Below are 19,518 nucleotides of genomic sequence, written 5' to 3'. Positions count from 1 at the left end.
TTTAGGAAATCATCACTGTTTAATTTAAAATGACCTGAGATTTCAAACCAAGCAATTGTGCCCAATTTCACTAATTTAATCTATTCAGCCTCACAACCAGTAACAAAAAAATCCAACATGCAAGCTAAATTGATTATCGAGTGAACATTTCTAGTTCTGTAACAAACATTTTAGTGAAACCAGCACAACAGTAGTAGTGCAACCAACATTATATCCCACGTGACCTTTTTGAGGTCACTACTGTTGGTGACAGTCTGTCCATCCATCTCGCCTGTCCCTCTGGAGAAGAAGTCAAATGGAAATTTCCACTTGGGCTGTGGCGTTCCCCTGGGGGGTTCTGGGTAGACTGTAGTGTCAACAAACATCACTTCTGTGGTCACAGCGAAAGGCGAGACGAGGGGACACTGAAGAGGAGAAAGACCGTGTGCAGGGGGAAGAAGGTGGTTGAGAGGGAAACAATGGCATTCCAGGTCATTTATTTTGCAGTGACATGTCTCAGAAGACTGCAGCTATATCATATTAATGTGGTTCCAGAGAAGTTCAACACTTCTGGCTGTAAAATCTGCTCAGCACAGCTACAGAAATTATCATACATAATAAGCCCTTGAGGTTTATGCACACGTTATAGGGATAGTTTACCGAAATGACACGTTTCATTGGTGAACTATCCCTTTAAAATAGCAAAGGAGGTCAGAGGACACCCACCAGTTTAAACTAAATTAACCGGGACTAGAGCAGGGGTATTCAAGTCTTACCCTATGAGGACCAGACTACTGCTGCTTTTCTGTTTCTACCTGATAATTAAATTGCACCCACCTGGCGTCCCCAGGTCAAAATAAGTCCCTGGGGACTTATTAGGAGGGAAAAAAGCAGTGGAACTGGATTTGAGGTCCAGATTTGAATTTGTGGGGATTAGAAGATTTTTTATTTTTTTTACCTTTATTTAACTAGGCAAGTCAGTTAAGAACAAATTCTTATTTTCAATGACGGCCTAGGAACAGTGAGTTAACTGCCTGTTCAGGGGCAGAACGACAGAGTTGTACCTTGTCAGCTCGGGGGTTTGAACTTGCAACCTTCCTATGGAGAGAGCTCAAACTGTTCACCCACTGCAAGAGGAGACATGCTTGACCCTTACCTTGACCTTCTGACAGTGGAAGAGGTATTTGGCCCCTAGAATGTAGTTCTGGGGAAAGGCCAGGAGACCTGTCTGAGCCCACAGCACCTGGACTGACAGGGAGTGGGGGAGGAGACACCCGGACTCACAGGACTCTTCCGGAGACTGAGGAAAGAGAGAAGACATTTATACGTGTAGAAAATCCCCCTGTTGAGGGACAATCTTCTGTGTATGTTGCGCTTCCTCTTGTGGTTTCACAGACTTAATTAATCTGCTGCATTTCACCTGATGCAAGCCTGCATCTGTCAGCAGCTCCATTTAGAGATGGTCCTTGCTATCCGGGATCATTGGGACATCCCTACCCCATTGACATTTAAAATTTTAAGGGTTAAGGTTAGGGACAATTTAAGGATCCCAGAGAGCAGTAACCATTTAGGGATGGTTTGAAATTTACAGAATTATTTATTTTTTTTTTTACTTCAAAAGGGGGAGGGTTTAGTTTTTTTATTTTTATTTTTTTAAATCAAATAAATCTAGTCCAGGGGAGGGTCATGTAATTTTTTGTAATTTTCATTTCAAAATAAGTTGTTTCTTGTTCTGAGAAATTCCATGCGAGAAATTGCCAAGAAACTGAAGATCTTGTACAACGCAGTATACTACTCCTTTCACAGTACAGCGCAAACTGGCTCTAACCAGAATAGAAAGAGTGGGGGGCCCCGGTGCATGACTGAGCAAGAGGACAAGTACATTCGAGAGTGTCTAGTTTGAGAAACAAACGAAACAAGGCCTCAACTGGCAGCTTTAGTAAATAGTTCCCGCAAAATAACAGTGAAGAGGCGACTCCGGGATGCTGGCTTCTAGGCAGAGTTCCTCTGTCCAGTGTGTTATTTTGCCCATCTTAATCTTTATTGGCCAGTCTGAGATATGGATTTTTCATTGCAAGTCTGCCTACAAGTCCAGTGTCCCGGAGTCGTCTCTTCACTGTTGACGTCGAGACTGGTGTTTTGCGGTGGTACTATTTAATGAAGCTGCCAGTTGAGGACTTGAGGCGGCTGTTTCTCAAACTAGACACTAATGTACTTGTCCACTTGCTCAGTTGTGCACCGGGGCCTCCCACTCCTATTTGGATGCTCTTTAAATCAGAACAACCGTTTTCAGCTGTGCTAACATAATTGCAAAAGGGTTTTAAAATGATAAACTTGGATTAGCTAACAACGTGCAATTGGAACACAGGAGTGATGGTTGCTGATAATGGGCCTCTCCATTAAAAAATGAAGACGTTTCCAGCTACAATAGTCATTTACAACATTAACAATGACTACACTGTATTTTCTGATCAATTTGATGTCATTTTAAATGGACAACAAAAAAAAAAAATATATATATATATATATATATATATATTTCAAGGACATTTCTAAGTGACAAACTTTTGAACAGTAGTGTACATTTTATGGACACAGTATATTTTACATGTTATTTGTCCCACATTTCAGCTCCCCTATCTCTGAACATTATCCAGTTTTGATTTCTATTTACCATAATTTAACTCTGCCGTGATGTTTCACAAAAGTTATGAATCGTTTTATTTTCATAGTTTCTACAGATTGTAAATTAAACATTTCTGCTAAGAGTATTATATTATTGATCAACTGACAATGACTTTTCAGATCACTCAGCAGTGCTATTTGCAGAGTTAACTCCAGGTAAATGTTGCAATTCTTCAACCATTCCTGAACCTGTGACCAAAAACAAGCTACATATGGACAGTACCAAATGATTGTCTCTTCGCAGCAAAATCTGCAGAGCTGGGATGGTTGTATTCCCTATATACAGGGCCTTCGGAAAGTATTCAGACCCCTTGACTTCCACATTTTGTTAGGTTACAGCCTTATTCTAAAATTTCTTACATTATTTTTTCCCCCCTAAATCTACACACAATACCCCCAAAAGACAAAGCAAAAACAGTAAATAAAAAACATGTAAATATCACATTGACATAAGTATTCAGTACTTTGTTGAAGCACCTTTGGCAGTGATTACAGCCTCAAGTCTTCTTGGGTATGACAACAAGCTTGGCACACCTGTATTTGGGGAGTTTCTCCCATTCTTCTCTGTAGATCCTCGAGCTCTGTCAGGTTGGATGGGGAGCGTCGCTGCACAACTATTTTCAGGTCTCCAGAGATGTTCGATCGGGTTCAAGTCCAGACTCTGGCTGGACCACTCAAGAACATTCAGAGACCACTCCTGTAGTTGTCTTGGCAGTGTGCTTCATTCTGAGGTCCTGAGCACTCTGGAGCAGGTTTTCATCAAGGATCTCTCTGTGCTTTGATCCTGCCTAGTCTCCCAGTCCTTGCTGCTGAAAAACATCCTCACAGCATGATACTGCCACCACCGTAGGAATGGTGCCATGTTTCCTCCAGACATGACGCTTGGCATTCAGGCCAAAGAATTCAATGTTGGTTTTATAAGACTAGAGCATTTTGTTTCTCATGGTCTGAGAGTCTTTAGGTGCCTTTTACTGAGGAGTGGCTTCCATCTGGCCACTCTACCATAAAGGCCTGATTGGTGGAGTGCTGCAGAGATGGGAGAACATACCAGATGGACAACCATCTCCTCAGAGTGCCCATCAGGCATTTAATTATTTTTTAGCAAAAATGTCTAAACCTGTATTGTGTGTAGATTGATGAAAAAATGTATATAATACAATTTAGAATAAGGCCGTAACGTAATAATGTGGAATAAGTGAAGGGGTCTGAATACTTTCTGAATGCACTGTACATCTGTAGTCATACTCATCTCGTATTCCACAGAATATTAAACTCAATTACATGAAGTACATTTTTCTAACACTGACATTGAGGAATATCAACACACCGACAAACTGTTGATTTTGGAAGTAACTCTGCCTTTAAAGAAGAGCATCGTTGCCTACTCAACTCACGCTGTGCCGTTGCCATGTGCCAAATGTAATATTTAAATGCGTAAATTAAGAGTCTGCCTGAGGTAAAGCATTAAAGGGATAGTTTACTATCCTTTTAACAGACTCACCTGTGGCGTCACAGAGCATGCCTGTGTGATGACTCTTGTCCAGTCTGGTTGTGACCCCACAGTCATGGCAACCAGGTTGGGTGTGGCAACCCCCCGGAGGACTCTATAGAGCTGGGAGCGCAGCTTAGAGCAGTTACTCGAGGGAGAACTAAGAATTGACAAAAGAATGAGAGAGACACAGAAAATAATGAACTAAATGCAGCAAAGAGGTTCAGGAACTTTCTTTAAAGGGATATTTTGCTTAAAAATTAACTTTCTGTACCTTGAAAGAAGCTCATACTTAAGTAGTGTGACTATGCAACTATGAGCTAATTTCGAAAAGCAAGACGATTAACAAATACGTGTGTTTCAAGTTGCCACAACAACAGATGCGATTGTAACTGATGTACAGTCAGTCGGGTCCAAAATTACCAGTACCCTTGATAAAGATGAACAAAAAAAGACACCAATAATTTTGGACCGTATTGCATAGAAAACTACAAATGGAAAAGCCAGGTGGACAGGGCACTGTCACTAAGGGATGAGCATGATGGATGGGTAGTGTAGTCTCACCTGAAGGTACAGCCTGTGATGGTGTTGTGAGTGAAAAGGATGGGCACGCGGCTGCTGGGGTTAATAGAGCACTCTCCCCCCAGTGACACACCCAGAAGAGTTAGCTGACCCTGAGTCAAAGAACAGGAAATCTCAGTATATTGGCACTACGCCTCACCCAGTTTAAACCAGTGCAGTGTAGTATAAGAATGGAAAAGTAAATATAGCTGCAAGCAGCAATGAAACGTGGTGCTGGCTATGAGCAGGCTTAAAGAGTTGCATGGAAGCATTATACGTCCTCCCTTCTAAAAAATCAAAACAAGTTCTATGCAAGTTGAGGTGAAGTTAGGATTCTAGCCTATTGAGACAAATATTTTGGGAAAATAGAAAGCATTTTGATAGTTACAGATCTTTGAAACTTGAGTGCCGCCAAGCAAAACTGAATGTCAACAAAGGACGAATGAAACCAGTAACAAAAGTGTGTGGAATTGTCCTTTAACTCCTAACGTACTTGAGACCGATATGATTGAGTTGTCAATCGGATGTACGGTTCATGATGATTTTCGAAGATGTTTGTTCCTTAAATTGAGAAACTCATACTGAGTGTTGTGGTTGCATGGGTGGACCTGACCCTTAGACGTCTTTATCACTGGCATAAATGCTCACAGTTTGAGATTCACAACTGAATTGCATGCCGTTTACATGTTTGAGATCAACACCTGCTTCAGCATACACCTTCCTACTACTGACCTCAAATCAGTTTCAAGTTTAGTTATTAGGGTTTCATTCAGAACACAATATTTATTTTTTAGAAAGGTTCAATTTTGTCCATTTGACGTTTATCATAGATTTTTTTAGCGACTGACATGGTGAAAATACTGTATATTTGGAGTTCCGAGTCAATCAGATTTACAGCTCATGAGAAGATTAAGATTTTATTTAAAATCCAGGATTGTAAAAAATCCAACATGGCGGACCTCATGATTCAAATTTGTTCCTTATGATGAGAAACTGATATACCAAGCTTCGTGTTTATACGTCAAACTGTTTGAACTGGGCCTGAGCCTTAGAATGCTTATTACAGCACCACCTATAGATCATATTGCCAAAGTATAATTGTTTTTACCTATTGTGCAAGTGTGAAAGAATAATCAGAAGGGGAAAAAAATCCATCAAATGTTTTCTTGCAGCTTTGCTGCCAGCACCCCTAATAAGAACATTCAGTACATAGTGTCACGGTTGTGATTCTTTAAAGCAACTGTAGTGTAGGCCCATTGATTTCACTGATCTTCTGTGTCTTCTCTGAATAGTTTTTAAATTAAAACAAAGTCGCATACATGTCTCTGTATATCAACAAGTAGTATGCCAAAAAATGAAAAACATTGGTTCTGCATGTCATGATGTGTGCTATTCCCAAAGGATACAGGTTGGACCGTGTCGCCAAACTGACCAATCACAGGAGTCCCCATTGTTAGTCCCACCACAGGGGTTGGTTCAGGAGTAGGAGGGGGCGTGGATAACTGAGAAATAGATTACTTTCAATTAAATTTGACTATTGAACCATAGCATTGATACAGTGCATTTGGAAAGTATTCAGACCCCTTCCCCACATTGATAAGGAAAACAATTTACACACAATAGCCCATAATGACAAAGTGAAAACAGGTTTCTAGAAATGTTTGCAAATGTATTAAAAATAAAAACATACCTTATTTAAGTATTCAGACTCTTTGCTATGAGACTTGAAATTGAGCTCCGGTGCATCCTGTTTCCATTGATCATCCTTGATGTTTCTACAACTTGGAGTCCACCTGTGGTAAATTCTATTGATTGGACATGATTTGGAAAAGCACACACCTGTCTAAACAAAAAGGTCCCACAGTTGACAGTGCATGTCAGAGCAAAAACCCAGCAGAGGTCGAAGGAATTGTCCATCCAGCTCCAAGACACGATTGTGTCGAGGCACAGATCTGGGGAAGGGTACCAACACTTTTCTGCAGAATTGAACGCCCACAAGAACACAGTGGCCTCCATCATTCTTAAATGGAATTAGTTTGGAACCACCAAGACTCTTCCTAGAGCTGGCCTCCCAGCCAAACTGAGCAATCGGGGGAGTAGGGCCTTGGTCAGGGAGGTGACCAAGAACCCAATGGAACTCTGGAGCTCATAGCAGAGTGCCAAGATGGAAGCCACTCGTCATTAAAAAGGCACCTAAAGGACTCGGACCATACAAAACAAGATTCTCTGGTCTGTTGAAACCAAGCTTGAACTCTTTGGCGTGAATGCCAAGCTTAACATCTGGAGGAAATCTGGCACCATCCCTACGGGGAAGCACGGTGGTGGCAGCATCAAGCCAGCGGGACGGTTTTTCAACGGCAGGGACTGGGAGACAAGTCAGCATCAAGGGAAAGATGAACGGAGCAAAGTAGAGAGATCCTTGATGAAAATCTGATCCAGAGTGCTCAGGAACTCAGACTGGGCGAAGGTTCACCTTCCAACAGGACAATGACCCTAAGCACACAGCAACGACAACACAGGAGTGGCTTCAGGAAAAGTCTCTGAATGTCCTTGAGTGGCCCAACCAGAACCCAGACTTGAACCCGATCAAACATCTCTGGAGAGACCAGAAAATAGCTGTGCAGTGACTCTCCCCATCCAACCTGACAGAGATTAAAGGATCTGCAGAGAAGAATGTGAGAAACTCCCCAAATACAGCTGTGCCAAGCTTGTAGCGTCATACCCAAGAAGAGTTATATTTGATATTTATATTTGAGATTCGGTTAATACATGATTCCATATGCTATTTCAAAGAAAAACCCTGGAATGAGTAGGTGTCAACTTTTGAATGGTGCTGTAAGTATTCAGCCTTTTACTCATTACTTTGTTGAAGCACCTGAGATAACAGCTTTGCACACTCTTGGCATTCTCTCAACCTGCTTCATGAGGTAGTCAGTCACCTTTTGGAAATAATTTCATTAACAGGTGTGCCATATTGAAAGTTAATTGGTGGAATTCTTTCCTTCTTAACACGTTTGAGCCAATCAGTTGTGTTGTGACAAGGTAGGGGTGGTATATAGAAGATATCCCCATTTGGTAAAAGACCATATTACGGCAATAACAGCTCAAATAAGCAAAGAGAAACGACAGTCCATTACTTAAGACATGAAGGTCAGTCGATCTGGAAAATGTCAAACTTTGAAAGTTTCTTCAAGTGCAATCTCAAAAACCATTAAGTGCCATGATGAAGCTGACTCTCATAAGGACCGCCACAGGAAAGTAAGACCCAGAGTTACTTTTGCTGCAGAGGACAAGTTCATTAGCTTTAACTGCACCTCAAATTGCAACCCAAATAAATGCTTCAGAGTTCAAGTAACAGACATCTCAACATCAACTGTTCAGAGGAGACTGAGTGAATCTGGCCTTCACGTTCGAATTGCTGCAAAGAAACCTCTACTAAAGAACACCAATACGAAGAAAAGACTTGCTTGGGCCAAGAAACACGCTCAATAGACATTAGACCGGTGGAAATCTGTCCTTTGGTTTGATGAGTCAAAATGTGAGATTTTTGGTTCCAACCACCGTGATGGTGATTTGCTGGTGCCATCCCATCTGGTTCGCGCTTAGTGGGACAATAATTTGTTTTTGAACAAGACAATGATTGATCCAAAACACACCTCCAGGTTGTAAGGACTATTTGACCAAGAAGGAGAGTGATGAGGTGCTGCATCAGATGACCTGGCCTCCACAATCACCCAACCTCAACCTAATTGAGATGGTTTGGGATGAGTTGGGCTGCAGAGTGAAGGAAAAGCAGCTAACAAGTGCTCAGCATGTGTGGGAACTCCTTAAAGACTGTTGGAAAAGTATTCCTGGTGAAGCTGGTTGAGAGAATGCCAAGAGTGTGGAAAGCTGTCAAAGGCAGCTTTTTTTGGTATATACATGATTCCATATGACTTATTTCATAGTTTTGATGTCCTCACTGTTATTCTACAATGTAGAAAATAGTCAAAATAAAGAAAAACCCTTAAGTACGTGTCCAAACTTTTGACTGGTACTGTATGTAAATATATCAGTTTTAATTTTTTTTTTTTAAACTGTTTTTGCTTTGTCATTATGGGGTTGTGGGTAGACTGAGGGGAAAAAAACAATTTAAATCAAACTTTAGAATAAGGCTGTAAGGTAACAAAATGTGGAAAAGGTCAAGGGTCTGAATACTTTCCAAATGCACTGTACCAGGGTAGGTGTCAATTCCATTTCAATTTAGTCAATGCAGGAAGTAAACAAAAATTCTAAGATTGAATTGAAATGGAATTGACCAACTCTGAGACAGATATTTCCTGGATGCATAACTATAACCATCAGTTGTGTTTTCATGGTCATCACCCACATTCACTGTTAAAGGGATACTTTGGCAATGATTTTGACAATCATGTCTATGTCTCTGTGTCCAGTATGAAGGTAGAGGTAGTTTTGCGGGCCAATGCTAACTAGCCTTAGCGCATGACTTGAAGTCTATGGGTATCAGTTAGCGCAATAACTAGAAGCTAGCAGATACCCATAGACTTCCTGTCCTTGCACCAGCTAGTTAGCAACTTCATTCAAACTGCATGCAGAGACAAAAAAAATTGTATCCACAAGTGCATCTGCCTCTGGCAAAGTAGATAAAGGGCCTCATTGCCAAAATCCCAAAGTATCCCTTTAAGTTTGTCAAAGTCCCGACATCAGCGTACTGCAGCTACTCTGCAAAAGGGCTATTTGATGCGAGAATGCATGCACATTGCTGGAACATGTTTGTAAACCAAAAATTGCTCTATACACCATTGATTGAAAGCTTACCTGGAAACGGACAGTGTGCTTCTGCAAAATATTCGTATCTGAGTCAGTGTCTACCAAGACCATGTTTACTGTTGCCATAGTGATCTCCCCTATAATTGTGTACCATATAAGATAGTCCACCTGCATGTGGAAAAGAATGAGAAGATGTGAGCTAGGAAGATTAAATGGATATTCAGTCATTTTGTCAAAATATGTCTATTTTTTGACTATTATTTAACTTAATTGTTTAATCTCTAACCTTTGACACCACATTGAGACAGGAACCATTTTGTTCTCTCGGTTTAGGCCAACCATGGCCGACTACTGGAGTGACTGGGATCTAACAGAGGAAGAGAATGAGAGGTCAGTGTGTGCGGTCCAAATCTTTCCCCTTAGCCTCAAAGAATGCACTTCACTCCCTTCCCCAAAGTACAACGCCTAGTGAAAGGATTGCAGTCTTCAAAATGTTGCTGCTTTACATTTTTTTCCTACTGATCTCACAACCTACTCCACATTCCAAATGAATAGATGACATAATTGCATATACTTGGTGGAAGCACCTTAGGCAGCCATTACAGCTGTTTTGTCAACATTTCTCAAGCTCAATACATTTGGTTGGAAATCTTCGATGGACAGCAATATTCAAACCTTCTCAGATTTTCAAGCAAATTTAAGTCAGGACTGAGTGAGCCTGGACTATTCTGGTGTGTCTTTGGCTTTAAAATGTGTGTAATTTAAAAAATAAACTTGTTTCTCTAATCCTTTACCTGGGCTTTCCAGTCCATCCTGGTGAAAAGTATAACCATAACATGATGCTGCTGCCACAATACTTAAAAATAGAGAGTGGTTCACTGTGGTGTGTTGTATTGAATTTGACCCAAACCTGTAATTTTTAATTTAGGCCAAAAATGGTAATTTCTTTGCTGTGTTGTATTACTTAACAGCCATATAGCAAACCCAATGGATGATTTGGAGTGGATTGTTATTTTTAATTTTTTTCACAATTTTGTGATATCCAAGTGGTAGTTAGTCTTGTCCCATCGCTGCAACTCCCGTACGGACTCGGGAGACGCGAAGGTCGAGAGCTATGCGTTCTTCGAAACACGACCCTGCCATGCCGCACTGCTTCTTGACACACTGTTTGCTTAACCTGGAACCAGCCGAACCAATGTATCGGAGGAAACACCGTACAACTTATGATCGGCCAAACCCTTCCCACAATTGTGCGTCGCTTCATGGGTCTCCCAGTCGCGGCCGGCTGCGACACAGCCCGGGACCAGACCCGGATCTGTAGTGACGCCTGAAGCACTCAGGAGGCCCATGGAACAGATTTTATTTTAACACAGGCTTCCTTATTTTAACGTTTTCATACTGGCCAGTAAATTGGAGTTACTGCAATGTTGTTGGTCCTCTGTAATTTCAAGTTACTGTGGTGGCAGCATCATGTTATGGGTATGCTTGTCACTGGCAGGAACTGGGCAGTTTGTCAGGATCAAAAGGAATATAAAAAGTTAAGAGACACTCGCCATAGTCTTCTGAAAACCCTGGGATAAAGTTATTTTTCAGTGGGACAATCACACTAATTGTAATGCCAAAGACACACCCGAATGGCTTTTTGACAGGTGTTGAGTGTTCCTGAATGGTCCAGTTTTAGTCTTGACTAAAATCTGATTGAAAAACAGAGAAAAGGTTTGAATATTGTGGTCCATCAATGATTCCCAAACAATTTTACTGAGCTAGAGCAATTTTGACAAAAACAATGGATATAGTGTACAGTGGGGCAAAAAAGTATTTAGTCAGCCACCAATTGTGCAAGTTCTCCCACTTAAAAAGATGAGGCCTGTAATTTATTATAGGTACACTTCAACTATGACAGACAAAATGAGAAAAAAAATCCAGAAAATCACATTGTAGGAGTTTTAATGAATTTATTTGCAAATTATGGTGGAAAATAAGTATTTGGTCAATAACAAAAGTTTATCTCAATACTTTGTTATATACCCTTTGTTGGCAATGACAGAGGTCAAACGTTTTCTGTAAGTCTTCACAAGGTTTTCACACACTGTTGCTGCTATTTTGGCCCATTCCTCCATGCAGATCTCCTCTAGAGCAGTGATGTTTTGGGGCTGTTGCTGGGCAACACGGACTTTCAACTCCCTCCAAAGATTTTCTATGGGGTTGAGATCTGGAGACTGGCTCGGCCACTCCAGGACCTTGAAATGCTTCTTACGAAGCCAATCCTTCGTTGCCCGGGCGGTGTGTTTGGGATCATTGTCATGCTGAAAGACCCAGCCACGGTTCATCTTCAATGCCCTTGCTGATGGAAAGAGGTTCACTCAAAATCTCACGATACATGTCCCCATTCATTCTTTCCTTTACACGGATCAGTCGTCCTGGTCCCTTTGCAGAAAAACAGCCCCAAAGCATGATGTTTCCACCGCCATGCTTCACAGTAGGTATGGTGTTCTTTGGATGCAACTCAGCATTCAAACACGACGAGTTGAGTTTACCAAAAAGTTATATTTTGGTTTCATCTGACCATATGACATTCTCCCAATCTTCTTCTGGATCATCCAAATGATCTGTAGCAAACTTCAGAAGGGCCTGGACATGTACTGGCTTAAGCAGGGGGACACGTCTGGCACTGCAGGATTTGAGTCCCTGGCAGCGTAGTGTGTTACTGATGGTAGGCTTTGTTACTTTGGTCCCAGCTCTCTGCAGGTCATTCACTAGGTCCCCCCGTGTGGTTCTGGGATTTTTGCTCACCGTTCTTGTGATCATTTTGACCCCACGGGGTGAGATCTTGCGTGGAGACCCAGATCGAGGCAGATTATCAGTGGTCTTGTATGTCTTCCATTTCCTAATAATTGCTCCCACAGTTGATTTCTTCAAACCAAGCTGCTTACCTATTGCAGATTCAGTCTTCCCAGCCTGGTGCAGGTCTACAATTTTGTTTCTGGTGTCCTTTGACAGCTCTTTGGTCTTGGCCATAGTGGAGTTTGGAGTGTGACTGTTTGAGGTTGTGGACAGGTGTCTTTTATACTGATAACAAGTTCAAACAGGTGCCATTAATACAGGTAACGAGTGGAGGACAGAGGAGCCTCTTAAAGAAGAAGTTACAGGTCTGTGAAGAGCCAGAAATCTTGCTTGTTTGTAGGTGACCAAATACTTATTTTCCACCATAATTTGCAGATAAATTAATTTAAAAAACCCTACAATGTGATTTTCTGGATTTTTCTTTCTCATTTTGTCTGTCTTAGTTGAAGTGTCCTTATGATGAAAATTACAGGCCTCATCTTTTTAAGTGGGAGAACTTGCACAATTGTTGGCTGACTAAATATTTTTTTGCCCCACTGTATGTTGCCTTAAGAGTTGTGCAAAGTTGGTCTTATTAAAGTCTTATTAAAAATGATTCACACATAGATTTTCACTAGCAACTGTGTACTCATTTACCTTTCTCCCCGAAGGATGTACTCGTTCACTGCATATATTGAAAGCATGGAATTTGTGTAAGAAGAAAAGGTGGAGCTGCTCTCCAGCTCCACACTCACACCAATTCAATGCTTTGAAATCTGAGGGGAAGTGAATGAGTGCACTTCGGAAAGAGAATGGTGCCACAGAAAGTGAGTGCCATCCAACCCTGAGACAAGTCACATGTTTTTGCCCTCTAATGTGTGGTCAATCTTACCAGATTATCTGGTAAAATCTGAATACTCTCACGGACTGGAATCTGTAATGACAATTAGTTGTGGCAGAATGTGTTAACATTACTGGAATTTTCACAGTGAAAGATAAGGCAATATCAATGTGGCCAATTGCAACCAAGAAGCTGAACTTCTTACATAATACTGTGTTATTGCTGGCTTTCTTAAAATTATATTAACACCTGCGTACTAAAATAAGGTTGATTGCAATGCAAAACCCACAAGAATAAACCAGTGATATAGCTGATCTCACGTTGATACCAGACAGCTGCAACTTTTGGCATCTAGGTTCCCTATTCCCACCCCTAATGAAATAACAGGAGCATCGGAAACCGAAAGGCTGATGCATGTAAAATACTTATTTAGGTACAAGATTATAAAAAAGTAGTAGGCCTATATTTCACTCAAACATTTAATCGTAAAATAGAAAATTATAGCTTAATGTGCCATTTGAAATAACCTTGTTAGACTACATTTTAATTTGATAAAGATGACTCAATTATGATTGGCTTGATTTAGTTACACATTTTAAAATATGGACAGTGCAGGGATATCCCCCCATTTTTACATTTTGTCTGAGAAATTAAGCTAATTGATTGCACCCAAATTGGTAATTTTAATTTATAGGATTCAGATATTAAAACTTCTTAGGGCTGCAATCCCATTAATGGGATCGATATGACAACAGCCAGTGAAAGTGCAGGGCGCCAAATTCAAAACAGAAATCTAATAATTAACATTCCTCAAACATACATGTATCTTATACCGTTTTAAAGGTAATCTTGTTGTTAATCCCACCACAGTGTCTGATTTCAAATAGGCTTTACAGCGAAAGCACCACAAACGATTATGTTAGGTCACCACAAATTCAGCCATTTTTCCAGCCAAAGAGAGGAGTCACAAAAAGCATAAAGAGAAAATGAATCACTAACCTTTGATCTTCATCAGATGGGACTTCATGTTACACAATACATGTATGTTTTGTTTGATAAAGTTCATAATTTTATATAAAAATCTCAATATACATTCACTAGTTCCAAAAACATCCGGTGATATTGCAGAGCGCCACATCATTTTACAGAAATACTCATTATAAATGTCGATGTAGAAATATTGATATACCTCTCCTTAACTTCATATGGCTGCAGGGGCAGTATTGAGTAGCTTGGATGAAAAGGTGCCCATTGTAAACGGCCAGCTCCTCAGTCTCAGTTGCTAATATATGGATATTATTATTAGTATTGGATAGAAAACACTAAAGTTTCCAAAACTGTCAAAATATTGTCTGAGTATAACAGAACTGATATTGCAGGCGAAACCCTGAGGAAAATCAAAATAGGAAGTGGCTTCTATTTTGAAAACTCCATGTTCCATAGCCTCCCTTTGCTGGATTTAAAGGAATATGAACCAGATTCCTTTTCATATCGCTTCCTCAAGGTGTCAACAGTCTTCAGACATAGTTTCAGGCTTTTATTTTGAAAAATGAGCCAGAACGATAACATCGCGTCAAGTGGTCACTTGAGTTTTGCTCACGCAACAGAGTTTGGATAGGTATTGCTTTTCCCTCTCCTACTGTGAAAGACATTTGCTGTTGATATATTATCGATTATATATTTTAAAAACCTGAGGATTGATTATAAAAAAACGTTTGACATGTTTCTGTGGACATTATGGAAACTATTTGGAATTTTCGTCTGCGTTGTCGTGACCGCTCTTTCCTGTGGATTTCTGAACATAACGCGACAAACAAACGGTATTTTGGATATAAAAATAATCTTTATGGAACAAAAGGAACATTTGTTGTGTAACTGGGAGTCTCGAGTGACACAAACAACAACAGAGTTACACAAGGAATAAACGAACTCCAGTCAATAACACAATAGAAAAAAATCTATATACAGTGTGTGCAAATGAGGTAAGATTAGGGAGGTAAGGCAATAAATAGGCCATAGTGGCGAAGTAATTACTATTTAGCAATTAAACACTGGAGTGATAGATGTGCAGAAGATGAATGTGCAAGTAGAGATACTGGGGTGCAAAGGAGCAAAAAAATATGGGTATGAGGTAGTTGGATGGGATATGTACAGGTGCAATGATCTGTGAGCTGCTCTGACAGCTGATGCTTAAAGTTAGTGAGGGAGATATGAGTCTCCAGCCTCAGTGATTTTTGAATTTGTTCCAGTCATTGGCAGCAGAGAACTATAAGGAAAGGCAGCCAAAGGATGAATAGGCTTTGGGGGTGACCAATGAAATATACCTGCTGGAGTGCGTGCAACAGGTGGGTGCTGCTATGGTGACCAGTGAGCTAAGATAAGGCGGGGCTTTACCTAGCAAAGACTGGTGACGAATATATGAAGCGAGGGCCAGCCAACGAGAGCATACAGGTCGCAGTGGTGGGTAGTATATGGGGCTTTGGTGACAACACAGATGGCACTGTGATAGACTGCATCCAATTTGCTGAGTAGAGTGTTGGAGGCTATTTTGTAAATGACATCGCCGAAGTCGAGGATCGGTAGGATGGTCAGTTTTATGAGGGTATGTTTGGCAGCATGAGTGAAGGATGCTTTGTTGCAAAATAGGAAGCCAATCCTAGACTTCATTTTGGATTGGAGATGCTTAATATGAGTCTGGAAGGAGAGTTTACAGTCTAACCAGACATCTCGGTATTTGTATTTGTCCACATATTCTAAGTCAGAACCGTCCAGAGTAGTGATGCTGGACGGGCAGCGATCGGTTGAAGAGCATGCAGTTTTACTTGCATTTAAGAGCAGTTGGATGCTAAGGAAGGAGAGTTGTATGGCATTGAAGCTCATCTGGAGGTTAGTTAGCACAGTGTCCAAAGAAGAGCCAGAAGTATACAGAATGGTGTTGTCTGCGTAGAGGTGGATCAGAGAATCACCAGCAGCAAGAGCGACATCATTGATGTATACAGAGAAACGAGTCGGCCCGAGAACTTAACCCTGTGGCACCCACATCGACTGCCAGAGGTCCGGACAACAGGCCCTCCGATTTAACACACTGAACTCTGTCTGAGAAGTTGTTGGTGAACCAGGTGAGGCAGTCATTTGAGAAATCAAGGCTGTTGAGTCTGCCGATAAGAATGTGGTGATTGACAGAGTCGAAAGCCTTGGCCAGGTCGATGAATACGCTGCACAGTATTCTCTTTTATCAAATGCGGTTATGATATAGTTTAGGACCGTGAGCATGGCTGAGGTGCACCCATGACCAGCTCGAAAACCAGATTGCTGATAGGAGGTGTTCTTATTCTCCATGGACTTTACAGTGTCCCAGAACTTTTTGGAGTTTGTGCTACAGGATGCAAATTTCTGTGAAGGAGAAAAGGGGGAGGCTTGGTCAAGTTGCTGTGGGGTGTGCAGGGCTGTTGATCGGGGTAGGGGTAGCTAGCCTTCGCTTTCCTAACTTCCTGAAAATGACGGCCTAGGAACGGTGGGTTAACTGCCTCGTTCAGGGGCAGAACGACAGATTTTCACCTTGTCAGCTCGGGGGATTCATCCTTGCAACCTTACAGTTAACTAGTCCAACGCTCTAACCACCTGCCTCTCATTGCACTCCACGAGGAGACTGCCTGTTACGCGAATGTAGTAAGCCAAGGTAAGTTGCTAGCTAGCATTAAACTTTTCTTATAAAAAAAATCAATCATAATCACTAGTTAACTACACATGGTTGATGATATTACTAGTTTATCTAGCGTGTCCTGCGTTGCATATAATCGATGCGGTGCGTATCGTTGCTCCAATGTGTACCTAACCATGAACATCAATGCCTTTCTTAAAATCAATACACAGAAGTATATATTTTTAAACATGCATATTTAGCTAAAATAAATCCAGGTTAGCAGGCAATATTAACCAGGTGAAATTGTGTCACTTCTCTTGCGTTCATTGCATGCAGAGTCAGTGTATATGCAACAGTTTGGGCCGCCTAATTTGCCAGAATGTTACGTAATTATGACATAACATTGAAGGTTGTGCAATGTACAGGAATATTTAGACTTATGGATGTCACCCGTTAGATAAAATAAGGAACGGTTCCGTATTTCACTGAAAGAATAAACGTCTTGTTTTCGAGATGATAGTTTCCGGATTCGACCATATTAATGACTTAAGGCTCGTATTTTTGTGTGTTATTATTTTATAATTAAGTCTATGATTTGATAGAGCAGTCTGACTGAGCAATGGCAGGCATCAGCAGGCTCATAAGCATTCATTCAAACAGCACTTTCGTGCGTTTTGCCAGCAGCTCTGCGTTGTGCGTCAAGCATTGCGCTGTTTATGACTTCAAACCTATCAATTCCCAAGATTAGGCTGATGTAACCGATGTGAAATGGCTAGCTAGTTAGCGGGGTGCGCGCTAATAGCGTTTCAAACGTCACTCGCTCTGAGACTTGGAGTGGTTGTTCCCCTTGCTCTGCAAGGGCCGTGGCTTTTGTGGAGCGATGGGTAATGCTGTTTCGAGGGTGGCTGTTGTCGATGTGTTCCTGGTTCGAGCCCAGGTAGGGGCGAGGAGAGGGACGGAAGCTATACTGTTACACTGGCAATACTAAAGTGCCTATAAGAACATCCAATAGTCAAATGGTAGAGAGAAATAGTCCTATAATAACTACAACCTAAAACTTCTTACCTGTGAATATTGAAGACATGTTAAAAGAAACCACCAGCTTTCATATGTTCTGAGCAAGGAACTTTCTTCTCCAACACTTTGTTTTTGCATTATTTATTTGAGGCTAAATTGATTTTATTGATCTATTATATTAAGTTAAAATAAGTGTTCATTCAGCCAAACTTCTTCCTACTAAATGATTTAAGACATAAAAATGCCCCCCCCCCCCCCCCGGAGCAATGAAGTGGTGACGCAGGGTACCATACTGAACCAGAAATTACCTCTAAGTCTCACGCCGTAAACTCACAACTTTTAAAGGAGGAACCACTGTAGTATGAAGCTGCATCTTGGAGTATTGCTTCTCCATATTATGTCATTTATTCGTGAATCCCTCCATTCAAAGAAATGGGTAATTGAAGTCGATTGCATTATTTACCACACAATTAATTAGCTTCATTTCTTAGGGATCTAATTATATTTCAACAAAATAATGTTTCAGGAATGCTAATTGTATCTGTTACTAACCACAGAAACGATTTCAGAACAATCTGAGATGATTGGTGTCGAAATAGTCTTTCTTGTGCTTTGAGGTGGAACGACCCTTGTACGGAATGATTGACAAATAGTTCCATCTACCCTTGGTCTGCTCAATAAGCAGGTTCAATAATACCCACCAGAGTGTGAAAATGTCTTCAAAGATTTTGAACTAAAAGTTTAACACTGACATCAGCTTTAGGGAGTGGTAATCAAGTGGCCAATAATGGTTGCAATTGAAATCAGTTTTGTGGGTGATTGTATTGTGTATTGATCACTTAACGAGAGACTATCTTGTGTTAGTACGGAAGCCAACAGTGGTTGCAATAGGCCCAAGATATTTATATTATAGAGATACTGTACGCATGCATCCAAAACTTTAGCACACACATACTAACCTTGAGCAGGCTGATGTCATGGAAGTAGGACTGTGCATTGAGACTGGGGTCTGTGGCACAGGATAGGGGAGTCAGTGTGCGGGTGCAAGAGAGAGAAATAGACCTCAGGAACCCTACAAGGGGAGACCAGAAATAGAAATATAGAACAATACAAAAAGTACTACTTGAGTGCTGGTCAAAACAAACATGAGCAACTCTTATTGGACAAGTCCTGGTAGACCATCCCTGTTTCAGTCAGTTTTCTTCCATTTGGTGCCAAATGAACAAGACCCCGGTCTTCCAAGACTATTAGCACCACCCAGCACTTCAGCCAACTGCAGCAGTGCGTAAGATTTATACTTTATTCAGAGTATAGGGACACGGTTCAGAAGGACAAAACTTTGGCCAACAGTCAGATAGAAATATGCTATTTAGAACAAAAATGTCTGACTGTTGAAGGAATCATGTCAACTCTATTCATGGCATGTCTATCTGCAAGGTTCAACAACATTTGGTTACTGAACAGGTGCCATCTTACTGGCAGGGTTACGGTCGACACAGGAAGACGTGGCGGCCCCTGGTGAAGGCTGTCGAAGGACCCCACGAATGGAGGAGCTGTTGAAATGGGACATGATTGTGTCATCAACCTGCGACAAAATAACAAGAGAAAAATTACTAGGCCTGTCTGAATGATTAAAATCGCTGGTTAAGATTATTATACAGACACCACATCTCAACATACCCTGTAGAAATCTTTGGTGTGGGTACTATA

General features: G+C 41.1%; 1 protein-coding gene across 1 annotated transcript; it reads right to left on the bottom strand.

Annotated features, from left to right (window-relative positions):
• On the bottom strand, positions 1-19,512 carry LOC139368274 (tectonic-3-like). The gene is made up of 11 exons (XM_071107001.1): positions 19,489-19,512; positions 19,285-19,393; positions 18,768-18,880; positions 13,200-13,241; positions 9,771-9,851; positions 9,533-9,652; positions 6,121-6,216; positions 4,718-4,821; positions 4,166-4,313; positions 1,136-1,279; positions 1-404 (listed from the first exon to the last, which is right to left on the bottom strand). The coding sequence occupies exons 2-11, from the start codon at positions 19,376-19,378 to the stop codon at positions 171-173; spliced, it is 1,176 nt and encodes a 391-aa protein (XP_070963102.1). The 5' UTR covers positions 19,379-19,393; positions 19,489-19,512; the 3' UTR covers positions 1-170.
• Positions 19,513-19,518: the final 6 nt, after the last annotated feature.

The sequence above is a fragment of the Oncorhynchus clarkii genome, chromosome 16 (genome assembly GCF_045791955.1).
Source record: "Oncorhynchus clarkii lewisi isolate Uvic-CL-2024 chromosome 16, UVic_Ocla_1.0, whole genome shotgun sequence".
Taxonomy (NCBI): Eukaryota; Metazoa; Chordata; class Actinopteri; order Salmoniformes; family Salmonidae; genus Oncorhynchus; species Oncorhynchus clarkii.
Note: the sequence above shows the minus strand (reverse complement) of the source record. Positions and strands in the feature narration are given on the sequence as shown.